Source organism: Coregonus lavaretus, assembly GCF_964263955.1.
Source record: "Coregonus lavaretus genome assembly, contig: HAP1_SCAFFOLD_2889, whole genome shotgun sequence".
Lineage (NCBI taxonomy): Eukaryota > Metazoa > Chordata > Actinopteri > Salmoniformes > Salmonidae > Coregonus > Coregonus lavaretus.
In genome coordinates, this window is record NW_028161609.1 from 42,501 (window position 1) to 56,422 (window position 13,922).

The 13,922-nt window shown below is 44.7% G+C and overlaps 1 protein-coding gene across 1 annotated transcript in view; it reads right to left on the reverse strand.

The window, feature by feature from the left end:
* LOC311120359 (alpha-1-syntrophin-like) overlaps nucleotides 1–13,131 on the reverse strand; it is a gene marked incomplete at its 5' end in the record, with an annotated part of 35,725 nt that extends 22,594 nt beyond the window's left edge. The window contains one exon of the mRNA XM_084194974.1: nucleotides 13,008–13,131. Coding sequence (XP_084051100.1) covers nucleotides 13,008–13,131 — 124 coding nt within the window. The remainder of the gene's footprint in view (nucleotides 1–13,007) is intronic.
* Between the last annotated feature and the right edge of the window lie 791 nt (nucleotides 13,132–13,922).

Sequence of the window (13,922 nt, forward strand, 5' to 3'; positions counted from 1 at the left end):
TCCCAATCCTCTTCTGGATTATCCAAATGCACTCTAGCAAACTTCAGACGGGCCTGGACATGTACTGGCTTAAGCAGGGGGCCACGTCTGGCACTGCAGGATTTTAGTCCCTGGCGGCGTAGTGTGTTACTGATGGTAGGCTTTGTTACTTTGGTCCCAGCTCTCTGCAGGTCATTCACTAGGTCCCCCCATGTGGTTCTGGGATTTTTGCTCACCGTTCTTGTGATCATTTTGACCCCACGGGGTGAGATCTTGCGTGGAGCCCCAGATCGAGGGAGATTATCAGTGGTCTTGTATGTCTTCCATTTCCTAATAATTGCTCCCACAGTTGATTTCTTCAAACCAAGCTGCTTACCTATTGCAGATTCAGTCTTCCCAGCCTGGTGCAGGTCTACAATTTTGTTTCTGGTGTCCTTTGACAGCTCTTTGGTCTTGGCCATAGTGGAGTTTGGAGTGTGACTGTTTGAGGTTGTGGACAGGTGTCTTTTATACTGATAACAAGTTCAAACAGGTGCCATTAATACAGGTAACGAGTGGAGGACAGATGAGCCTCTTAAAGAAGAAGTTACAGGTCTGTGAGAGCCAGACATCTTGCTTGTTTGTAGGTGACCAAATACTTATTTTCCACCATAATTTGCAAATAAATTCATTAAAAATCCTACAATGTGATTTTCTGGAGAAAAAAATTCTCAATTTGTCTGTCATAGTTGACGTGTACCTATGATGAAAATTACAGGCCTCTCTCATCTTTTTAAGTGGGAGAACTTGCACAATTGGTGGCTGACTAAATCCTTTTTTCCCCACTGTATATCATTTAAACCGAGCAGGACAAATGGAAAAGGGAGGCCATCGCTGAATAGCTTGGCCCTGTACAGAGTGAAAATATGACTAAGCTCGACTCAACCAGAGGCAAAAGATGTTTAAGAGAATCCAAATGTTGCCATGAATACCAGTGGCGGGCACATTCATAGCAGGGCTAAAATTAGCTGAGACTGTACTGTTATTACTTTAGCTTATCTGGCAGGCCACAGAAGTAGTTGTGTGTGTGTGTGTGTGTGTGTGTGTGTGTGTGTGTGTGTGTGTGTGTGTGTGTGGAGTTTCTTTACTCTAATTGCAGAATCCCCCGCTAAGCTTTTCTTTGGGACACTTTACATTGAATCCGCAAATCCCGACTATGCATTTCCTACCCAATTCAGTTCGACATTGTTCACTTAACTCGGGGCGTTTTTTTAAAGGGCTCGCTAAATCACCTAATGGGCCAAAAAAGACAGCAGTCGCCACTTAAATTGCAGAAAAACTTTAAAAGATGGGGTAAACGAAACCATATCTTCCAAATCCCCCTTTGGCGTTATTATTGGGGCAGATGCTATTATCATCAGGGGAGATATGGCAGTAAACCATGGGGGTAGACTACCATAGTCAGTCAGCATGGTAGCGGTCATTAGTTTCGCGGCCTGACTTGGCAAACACAACTCTCTGTTGCCAAGTCAAAGACAACAATGCTCTGTGGCTGAGCCCCCTGCTTCCTTGTTGCCGTGGGAGCGGCTGGAATTCTGTTTCATTGTGATATTTGAAGCATGCTGTCTGCCCTATTAGCCAGAGGAATGTCCCTTTATCTACCGCACAAAATGTCCCTGGCAGACAAAACACCATAATACAGTCCCTAATACAGACAAGTACTATACCAGACACACAGTACTATACCATACACACAGTACTATACCATACACACAGTACTATACCAGACACACAGTACTATACCAGACACACAGTACTATACCATACACACAGTACTATACCAGACACACAGTACTATACCAGACACAGTACTATACCAGACACACAGTACTATACCACAGACAGTACTATACCAGACACAGTACTATACCAGACACAGTATTATACCAGACACAGTACTATACCAGACACAGTACTATACCAGACACAGTATTATACCAGACACAGTACTATACCAGACACAGTATTATACCAGACACAGTACTATACCAGACACAGTACTATACCACACACAGTACTATACCAGACACAGTACTATACCAAACACAGTACTATACCAGACACAGTATTATACCAGACACAGTACTATACCAGACACAGTATTATACCAGACACAGTACTATACCAGACACAGTACTATACCACACACAGTACTATACCAGACACAGTACTATACCAGACACAGTATTATACCAGACACAGTATTATACCAGACACAGTACTATACCAGACACAGTACTATACCAAACACAGTACTATACCAGACACAGTACTATACCAGACACAGTATTATACCAGACACAGTATTATACCAGACACAGTACTATACCAGACACAGTACTATACCAAACACAGTACTATACCAGACACAGTACTATACCAGACACAGTATTATACCAGACACAGTACTATACCAGACACAGTACTATACCACACACAGTACTATACCAGACACAGTACTATACCAAACACAGTACTATACCAGACACACAGTACTATACCAGACACACAGTACTATATTAGTTATATTTTCTATGTGGTTGTGTGTGTAAACAATGTGTCATAGTTGCAGTCAAGACCCAATTTGGGGTTATTATCACAGAGAGACTTCCATTGAGACCAAAAAGATCATCAAGGACATCAACCACCCGAGCCACAGCCTGTTCACCCCGCTATCATCCAGAAGGCGAGGTCAGTACAGGTGTATCAAAGCTGGGACCGAGAGACTGAAAAACAGCTTCTATCTCAAGGCCATCAGACTGTTAAATAGCCGTCACTTTAATAATGTTGACATACTGCTTTACTCATCTCATACGTATATACTGTATTCTATTCTACTGTATTTTAGTCAATGCCACTCCGACATTGCTCGTCCTAATATTTATATATTTCTTAATTCCATTCTTTTACTTTTAGATTTGTGTATTGTTGTGAATTGTTAGATACTACTGCACTGTTGGAGCTAGGAACACAAGCATGCCACTACACCCGCAATAACATCTGCTAAATATGTGTATGTGACCAATACATTTTGATTTGATTTGATTGTTCCAGCTAAAGTGTTTTTCATCTCCTTATTAACATGTGATGTGGTGTGTGTGTGTGTATTCCTCAACTTAATAGGGGCCAGGCCAGTAATGTGGGTCCGATTATGTGGACTGACTCACTTGGCTAGAGTGGGTAAGGAAGTTAGGTATTCCCACCACCGGAAATTATTTAGATTCAAGTGGGATAGGCCAATCATCCACACAGTCCATCTCATTATAATCATGGACAAGAGCCATAGTGATAGGAGGGTCACAGAGGCTGTGTCCCAAATGGCATCCGATTCCTTATGTAGTGCACTACTTTTGACCAGGACTCATAGGGGTAGGTTGTAGGGAATAGGGTGCCATTTGGGACGCAGTCAGGGAGTGAATCATACTTCCTAACTAATTCAGATATACGACATAACTTAAAAACTTGATTGCTTTGCATAAAATGTCAAGAGAGGTAATTATATAAATGTTCACCAAAGTAGGGAAAGTTAACTGAATTCAGCAGAGGACAAAATGAAGCTCTGGACCGGGTTCCACTTAATTTCCCACTTTTCGATAAGAATCTGGCGATTCTGTCAGCCTTCCACTTTCCATTGTAAAAGGCATTCTTTTTTTTTTACCACAGATAAAATATCTATCTTTGCCTATTGCAAGTGGCCATTGCAAGGAGTAAGTTCCTGGCAAAGCAATTCAATTGTCAATTTTAGTCAATTTCTTATTCAGAACTAGACACTGCTCTTTGCAGACAAAGGTGATGTCAAAGGTAATGTAAGTACTATCAATCTATGTAAACCAACCCTGGTGCAAGAGGTGGTTCTTGTTGCGCCCATAGCAGGTTGTTGTGGCGACATGGCTACAGCTATGGACCTACTTACACTACATTACTTTGACGACACAAACTAGGTCCAGGAAAGATACAGTACTTGCAGGGACGGCTTGTTCAATAGGGCGATATGGGCGACGCACTGCCAAACGGGAAAAGGAAGGGATTTTTTTTCTAATCAATTATATCACGGCAACAGCAGTTATCAGTGTTCACGTCTGATCTGCCAGCCACTAAATGTCAAATCAGGCTAAAGTCGTGCTTCAAATGGCCCCGCCCGTTTTTTGGGCGATTTCAGTCAGGTTGAAAATCGCCCAGAAGTCTCTCATAGCCTGTCATGTAAAATCAATTTTTTTCACATTTCAAAGCTTTCAATACATTCTCTATGGGTGTCTGTGGGCATGCACTTACGCGCTTTCGTCATACGTGACGTAACGTTGAACGTAACTAAGACAATGGCGGCTAGCAGCGTCTATGTTGCGACCTGCAGTGTGGCGTTATTTTATGTTTTTAATTTGTAGACTTAGTTTACAAACATTCTGCAAACATTCTGCTTTGGACTGATCTTCGGTTTTGGACTGATCTTGTTGATCGTGTACATACCCGCTACGAACGGACTAAATAATGAAAACGCTGCTGGCAGCGGAATCCCAATACAGCTGGGAGACTTGGCTGGATGACAGAGTCCCGGACAGAGAGGTGGAGCCGGCCGGCTTCACCCTGGTCAGAGCGGACCGCGATCCTGGTAAGAGAGCGACTCTGTACCCCGACATTGAACTGCTTTCTGTGTCATTGAACCTTACTATTGTTGATAAAACAAGTTTACTGGAGAACGGAGACCAAGTAGAGACTTTTGGACAAGGTGGATAATTGTATAATATAAGGCAGTTTATTCAGAGGTAAAGATATCTGGAATCGCGTGCACGGACCCGTTCGTCAAACTCGTAGGGAGTTTATCAGAAGAGCCCCTAAACATTGTGTGCTGACATTTTATACAATAAAATGAAGTAGGTTGAATCTAGTAGTTCTGATCTTCTGATTGGTCCTGATGAGTTGGGCGAGGTCACCTCCAGGCTAGTGTCACTGTTGCATTGGCTCTGAGTCGGGTTCTCTGTCTTCAGATGTTCAGCCTAAGAGAAGAGGATTTGTGTGTGTGTGTGTGTGTTTGTTATCAGTGTGTGTGTGTGTGTGTGTGTGTGTGTGTGTGTTTGTTATCAGTGATGATGTGTGTGTGTGTGTGTTTATCAGTGATGATGTGTGTGTGTGTGTGTGTGTGTGTGTGTGTGTGTGTGTGTGGGTGTGTGTGTGTGTGTCCTCAGGGCAAGAACTCGTGAGTTGGAAGAACTGAGAGACCTATGGCGTGGGTGTTATCCTTAGCCACCTGCTGACAAGGCTGACAAGATAGGACTCTTGTTCATTGTATTGAATACAAAGGCCCAACACAAAATGGGTCATGCACAAGATTTTAGTCAGACCAAGCTATAACATTATATATTTACTACGACAGTACATTCAACCAAAAGCTAATATAACAAAGGCATCAGAGATTATTTATAATCTGTCACAGAAACTGGAATCCATCTCCCCAGATCAGTCAATAAATGCTTCTGGTATTGACTTATATGCTGCCCCTGTCTTCATGTTGTTGCTGGACATATCTTTTTTTAAATGTGTGTAGGTCACCTAAATCATCAGAAAAATTGCCCCTCCTGAGAATTTTTTCAGGAGCCGCCACTGAGTACTTGTGTAGTGTAACGAGACAGATCTAGATTCAAAACTCTCTTTAAGCTCTGAGTGGTACAGTGTAAAGGCAACGGCTGCAAGAATTGTCCCTGCAAGGATTACCTTAAAGGGATACTGCAAGATTTCCACATTTTAAACATTTTTCTACTTACCCAGAGTCACATGAACTCATTTTTATGTCTCTGCGTGCAGTTTGGAGATAATTGAAGTTAGCATATCGTTAGCTTAGCGCAATTGCTGGAAGTCTCCAGGTACAGTAGCCAGCTCCTCTCAAACGCAGGGAAATAGACCTTCTAACTACTCCAAAGCCTTCTAACTACAGTAGCCAGCTGTGACAATGTGACAGCGTGAGGAAGTTGATAGAATGTCATTGTTTATGATTATCAGTCAAATTAATGAATTTATAAAATTTTGATTACTATGTATAACTTTGCAAGACTATAAATTACCAACCACCCAGCTTTGGAGTAGTTAGAGGGTCTATTTCCCTGCGTTTGAGAGGAACTGGCTACTGTACCTGGAGACTTCCAGCAATTGCGCTAAGCTAAAGATATGCTAACTTAAATTATCTACAACCTGCACGCAGAGACATAAAAATGGTATCCATGAGTTCATCTGACTCTGGGTAAGTAGAAAGATTTAGAAATAGATTTAGAAATCTCGCAGCATCTCTTTAACTACCTTAATACCAGTAGACAGCATTGAAAACTAAAGGCTTTTAAATATCCACACATTTGTGAATCATTGCATTAATCAAGTGTGCAACACTATGTGCAGTATGTTTTAGATTAGAAGCTCCTGTGAAGTTTGAATTGCTAACCTTTCTGTCTATAAACCTGTTTGTCTATAAACTATAGGTATTTACGGTATGTTAATAGCTGAACTCACACATGAAGCAGGAATGTGGTTTTGGCCACACCACATCCAAGGTAGTGTAAACAGAAAAGTTGCACATCTGATGTTGAAGAGAGATAGATCTCACTAGACATATTTTACTAATGAGGGGGCTTTGCCTAGTTGGGAGGGGGGTTCAGGGGTGCTGGAAGAGAAAGGGTCAGGGGGAGTTGTGATTTACTTGAAACATTTTCTTTGGTGGTACTAATCCACCCATGAGCCTGACCAGAATGTGCACACAGGCCAGAACGTCTTTGGGAATAGGACGCACACATTTTCCTCCGGGCCGGTGGTTCAGTCCATGGAAAACACAAACTGTAGTTGAAAGCCCGAGCCATCCCAATCCCAATAAGGTTTTGGAGATAGTTGTTGTCAGTGGCACAACATTAGTAATAATAATAAATAATAATATGCCATTTAGCAGACGCTTTTATCCAAAGCGACTTACAGTCATGCGTGCATACATTTTTTGTGTATGGGTGGTCCCGGGGATCGAACCCACTACCTTGGCGTTACAAGCGCCGTGCTCTACCAGCTGAGCTACAGAGTAGAATTAGCAATGTATTCCTACTAATTATTTTCATAAGAATTACTTTACCTCTCTGAAGCAGGTTAAGGTTAGGAGAAAGAACACAGTTTCATGTTTTAGCTTTGTTTTTGGTGTTTTATTCTGGGGGAAAAGGTGGTGCAAAGTGCAAATGCTTTAGTAAATCTGTGTGTCTCATTCAGCATTGACTTCAACATTTCAACTTTAGCCAACTCTTGGCCGTTTTGTTGTCATGCAACAGCACAAAAGTGTGACTGAAGCCAAAACAGACTCCAAACTAAGCCTCTGCTACATATGGCCTATATGAATAGATGCTCATTACAAAATTACATTCTGGTGTATACTGTAAGTGGATCAAAGCTGTGTTGCCCAAGACAGCTAATACTTTGCGTAACAGTCTCAGAGAAAATAGACAAATTACAATTTCATTAATGGACTGAGTTGAAATGGCATTGACCATCACCTTGCAAATAGCAAGCAAGCAACCAACCAGCCAAAGATCAGACTAAAAGGTGGCTAAGAGAACAGTCTGTATCACTTTACAGTAAAGTAAGTCACGTGGGGCAAATACATTATGAAGAGACGACTCGAGACTCGAGACCTGCTAATAGAAGACTTGAAGTTGGCGCTAAATGGAATGTGGTGCAAATATAGAGCCAGCTTTAAGGTAGAGGTTTATTTTGAAAGTGATAATTATATTGTCATGGATGTTTTAATAAGGCGATAGATACATGCCCTTTGGCACTTCGCTCATCGTCGTAGCCATTACATTTTTCTACGCTGAGGAACGTGTTGAGTCACTTAATATTCATTTGAAATACGGTGGGGGAGAAACATACATAGAAACTGAAATGTAATGTCATGTCATTTTTTCTTTGATATAACTGCCTTAATGTTGCTGGACCCAGGAAGAGTTGCTGGAATGGGGATCCTTATTAAATACAAAAAAGACAATACACTGGAAGCGTAACTTTCGGCCAGCGAGAGAGCGCGAGCCACATTATCAAGTGTACTCGGCGTGAGCTGAGTGTCTAAATCTTGAAAATTGAACCATAGTAGTGAAAGAAATGAATAGGAGCATCTCACGGTCTGCAAGGCCAACTGACTTTGTCCACTGGCCTTTTAAGTTCAGAAAAAGTTCACCAAGTTTGAATCAAACAGAGCGTTCTATAAAAGAGCATCTGGTTTCAATCCAATTTGCGACAGATTTCCGTGTGAATATTCTAAAAATCTGCGTAAAACAACATGCACATTTTCCCACGAGATGTTTTTCCATCAAACAGACTTATTGCGGAAAAAAAGGCTATGCGTGATGATGTAGTGCACATAAAATAACTTTTGCCGTTAAATTCCCATGTACTGAATGAAAAATACAAGTTAAATGAGTTTCCATTGCATTTTCAACTCTACTGATGGTTTTGTCACAAAAACTGTTAGATTATATATAGCAAATGTGCCCACTCTGGTCTTGGCACGTGCGCTCTAGCCAACAGCTGGCAGATACAGTGTGGGTAGGCTAGTCTACATGATGAGATTATTATGGATAAGAGCGATATTATTTGTATTTGTCAAATGGCAGCCAAGCATCAATCATCATGTCACCAGTATAAGACCCTCAATATTTATTGGAAAGGAGCATCAAGCTCATCACCTTGCACTTCCACCACCCTGTGAAGTTCATCCTAATAAACTGCATGCTTTCCCGAGTCGTAGTGGGAGGACCACACAACATATCGCGTGACTCTGAGTTTAGGATACTTCGATATGATGGTTATTATATCAATATTTGTACATAAAGGCGTTTCCACCGCCATTTCTCGCATAATACATTTTACAGACACAAAAAGATCCCACCCATGTCGAACGAACAAATTGTCTGTCGGCATTTATAAAGTTGTACCAGCATTTCCTGTTTCCATCAGCCCGGTCCTGACTTTTTTCATGCCTCATGAAATGGTTGGATGGAAATGTGGTTTGTGTGGTCATAAGTTGTTTTATGTGTACGCAGTTGAAAGACAGCTGGACATTTCACCTCTGTTCACCTATTAACAGCTTGGGAGCTACTATGCGTAGGTGGTCTGGACCGTCGGATCTACAGAGCACCATCATAGGGCTTGTTCAGCGAAAAAAGCATGGTTATGCCTCAAAGGTTAGTGGTTAGCTCCAATGAATTCGTGGGGGGTAATACTGTAACTGGCTCATCCGCTATTTTGTTGGCACCATGTTTGGTTACTTTGATGTGGACCACTGAGATAGTGTCACCGAGTTTCACAAGCCAATTTATTTTGATTGACAGGCTAACCAGAAAACCTCTGACATAACAACCTCCATTCCCTTTCAGTCGGACACTCGTTATAACATACTATGGGGAGTCATTGACCAATCCTATTCACCTGAAGCAAACTGAAATCACGCACAACAGGCCAATGGGTGCCGAGCCAGCCCTCGGAAGCCCTGCTTTCCTGGCTATAATACCGGGGCTTGCATCCATTTCCTAAATTCTTCGCTCTTCAGCTCGCCTGAAGGAAGAACGTATCACGCAATTTACAAACTTTTCAAGCACACGAAGGCTGCGAGATTCGGCTCCAACTTAGGTGTCTCTTAGTGGGGACAGAGAAGTCATCCACTTACTTTAGCTGTTGTGAGTTTTGGGTCTTTGTATCGGTTTTTGTGTTTGCTAAACGCGAACTACTTTCTGCTCTACTTGTGTAGCTAATGCTTCCTTGCTTGAGTAAGATGGCCAGTGGTAAGAGTACGTAAAAAAATTATAACCAGACGAGTTTGAACCTCCGACCGTGCCATAGGGCATGTGGTTTCACAATGAAAATTAAAGATCCTTACGAGTGCTGTCCTGTTGCCTGGGGTGGAAACACACTCAGGAGGCCTTGGCTCTGACCAGTTAGTGTGACCATTGTCTCCGGCTGGGTTCAACTTCCATTGGGAGTCGCGCTGACTTTGTGAGGAAGATTGGTGGTCGGAGTTGATAGGGATGTCATTCCAGCCATGTGAGACTCATTCCAGTTTCCCTGGCAGTGTTCAATGTCCAGATTCCGGGGATGATATACTATACCTGATTGGCTCTGGAGGGTTTTCAGAGTGTGAATCGGATGACATCAGCCAGGGGCAGCCTGAAGCCCCGGCTTTGGATTTGGCAGGGGAGATTGATCCATTGGTGGTGAATGCATCTTTGATGGCGTTTTCTTCCCCCACAGCGGAGTTCCTCCAGGTTTGGGGGAAGATATTTACCTTCTGTCCCTGCAGCGGTGAAGCGTCGCTTACCCTTGTTTAAAGGTTTTGCTGATGATTGGCGAGTTACTTAGCTACTGTGGCAGGGAACAGTAGTTAAATCATAACTGTACTTTCCCTTTCAATCGGTCACTCGGTATAACATACTAGTGCTCCCAAGTGGCTCGGTCAATGGGGGTAAATTACTGGTTGCCAAGGTCCCCGAACCGAACCCGGTGTGGGCTGGGTATCAGAACGCACAGTTCCTTCCCCACGTTCAGACACACGGTTGTCAAGATTGGTGGATATGAAAGCAAGCATGACAAAAAAATGGTGGTGCTCTACCTGTTCAGGAGATAATGGACTGTATGTGAGACTGGCTGAGTGCTCTGTCCAGTGACGCGCATGCGCAGTTGACGAAGACGGAGATGAGGGGGTACGGTCAGGAGTTCGCTGTGCGTCCTCCTCCTTTTCGTGGCGTCATTACGTAAATGGTCCCCGGGGTCCTAGCGCCTGTCTTGAAAGAGGAGATTTCCTCTCTCCTTCAAAAGCAGGCTATTTGGATGGTCCCCGTCTCAGAAGTACAGAGCGGTTGGTACAGCCAGTACTTCTTATTTCCCAAGAGCAATGGAACGTTGCATCCCATCCTGGACTAGCATGTTTTAAACAAGCACCTCAGGGTTACTATTGCAGTCGGTGCGTTCCAGCGATTGGTACATGTCCATAGATCTGAAAGATGCATCTTTTCATGTGCTATACATCCTCCCCATCTCCCTATCGCCCCGCACCTTGTCTATCGTAGTGGAGGTGGCTTTGGCGCCGGTGCAGTGCCAGGGGATCAGAGTACTCACCTATCTGGACGATTGGCTGGTCATAGCTCCACACTGCCACGCTGGTTTCCCAGATTCAATCTCTGGGGTTCAAAGTGAATCACAAGAAAAGTTACAGTATTTGACTCCAGCTCACTGCATTCAGTTTCTGGGTCTCGTTCTGAACTCGGTTCTGAATCATGTGCTTTCTCCCAACAGAGGAGGGTCGCATTCTGGCTCTGTCTGGCACGGTTTCAGTTGGGGCACTCTGTGCCTTTTCACTTGTGCCTGTGGTTATTGGGTCTGATGGCCTCTATGATAGCTGTGGTGCCTCTGGGACTTCTGTTGATGCATCTGTTTCAGCGCTGGCTGATTGCAACGTGTCTGGACGCATCTCGCCACTGTCATCGGTTGCTCAAGGTATCCCCGTCATGCCTAAGGGTATTGACTCCTTGGAGAGACCCGCGACTGCTGTTGCAGGGGGTTCTCATGGGCCAGGTAGTGTCCTGCAGGGTGATCACGACACACACGCTGCATATCAATTACCTAGAGCTACTGACTATTTTGCTAGCGCTGATGTGTTTCTTTCCGATGTTGGAGGGCCAGCATGTGTTGGTAAGGTCCCACAACAGGACGGTGGTGGCATACATCAACAGGCAGGGAGGGACGCGGTCTCTCTTTCTCCTAAACCTGGCCCGTTATCTGCTCGTATGGAACAGTGCGCATTTCCTGTCACTTGTATCGTCAGATCTCCCAACGTGGGTGCAGATCTACTTTCCAGGGGGGTCCTATCTCTAGACTGCACCCCTCGGTGGTGGCCCAGATATGGGAGCGGTTCAGCATGGCTGAGGTAGATCTTACACATCGCGAGAAAATACGCTTTGGCGTATCAGTGACCTCGGACCCATCTGGACAAGAGGAATACCTATGTAAGAATGCTGTTCATTGACTATAGCTCGGGCATTCAACACCATAGTACACTCCAAGCTCAACATTAAGCTTGAGGCCCTGGGTCTGAACCCCGCCCTGTGCAACTGGGTCCTGGACTTCCTGACGGGCCGCCCCCAGGTGGTGAAGGTAGGAAACAACATCTCCACTTCGCTGATCCTCAACACTGGGGCCCCACAAGGGTGCGTGCTCAGACCCCTCCTGTACTCCCTGTTCACCAATGACTGTGTGGCCAAGCACGCCTCCAACTCAATCATCAAGTTTGCAGACGACACAACAGTAGTAGGCTTGATTACCAACAATGACGAGACCGCCCTACAGGGAGGAGGTGAGGGCTCTGGGAGTGTGGTGCCAGGAAAATAACCTCTCACTCAACATCAACAAAACAAAGGAGATGACCGTGGACTTCAGGAAACAGCAGAGGGTGCACCCCCCTATCCACATTGACGGGACCGCAGTGGAGAAGGTGGAAAGCTTCAAGTTCCTTAGCGTACACATCACCGACAAACTGAAATGGTCCACCCACGCACACAGTGTGGTGAAGAAAGCACAACAGAGCCTCTTCAACCACAGGAGGCTGAAGAAATTGGGCTTAGCACCTAAAACCCTCACACACTTTTACAGAAGCACAATTGAGAGCATCCTGTTGGGCTGTATCACCGCCTGGTACGGCAACTGCACCGCCCGCAACCGCAGGGCTCTCCAGAGGGTGGTGCGGTCTGCCAAACGCATTTCCGCTTGCGCCCTCTACGAAAGGGTTGTATACATATAAGTGGCATGCAGTTGAGGGTTGGTGGCAGGTTGAAGGAGTTTCTCCTTTTCAGAGCTCTTTGGTGGACATTTTGATGTTCTTGCAAGAGCTTTTGGAGTGCTGGTTTTCTTTTTCCACATTTCAGCGTGTTATGTTGGGATTGACGGCTCTACCCCAGGGTCTGAACTATGTCTAAGCCTATGGCACCTACCTGGGACCTGGAGTTGGTCCTGGACAATCTGTTTGAGCCTCCGTTTGAACCATTGGAGTCTGTGGACCTGAAGGTCCTTTCCTACAAGACTGCCCTGCTCATGGCCTTGGTGTCCACCAAGCATGTTGAGGATCTACACACGCTATTAGTACACCCTTCCTGTTTGGAGTTCGTGCCTGGCGATTCCAAAGTAAAGTTACGTCCTAATGCAGTTTGCTCCCAGGTTCTGGCTTTCGAGCTTTCCCTTTCTCACCTCCTCCATTTGCTTCCAGCGAACAACAGAGGTTGCATGGCCTGTGTCCGATGCATGCTTTACGCAAGTATATGGATAGGAACAAGGATGTCCGCGTTTGTGACCAGCTTTTTGACTGTTTCGCTAATCCAGCTGGGGGTAGGGCACTTTCTAAGCAGCGTCTTTCACATTTGGATTGTGGAGGCTATCTCCCTGGTGTATGACAGCAAAGGACAAGGGTTGCCTTATCCGGGTTACCACAGTTTCCCTGAGGGTTTGAGCCTTGGGCTGCCATGGTTCGTCAATGAGTTGGAGCGCGAGTGCGCATTATCAAGTCACAGCAGGTGCCCTGTTGTTTTGGACTTGCAGTTCCTTGTGGGATTCCTGCCGTTCCAGACTCCTTAGGTCTCTGTGTGCGCCTTTCTGGAACCAGTAGGGTCTATGGACTTGGGCTGCCGTGGTCGATGTTAGGCAGAATTTTTCCGGGTTACCACAGTTCCCTGTGGGTTTGAGCCTTTACCAAGTCACTACAGATGTTCTGTTGTTTTGGATTTGTGATTCCTTACCTCGCAAGGTAAGTATTGTTCTTGGAACCGTGGGTTCTATGGATTTGGGCTGCAGTGGCAGCGTGTCAGTGTGCATAGCCAAGTTGCAGCAGGTTCTGTTTCCCTATATGGGGCTCT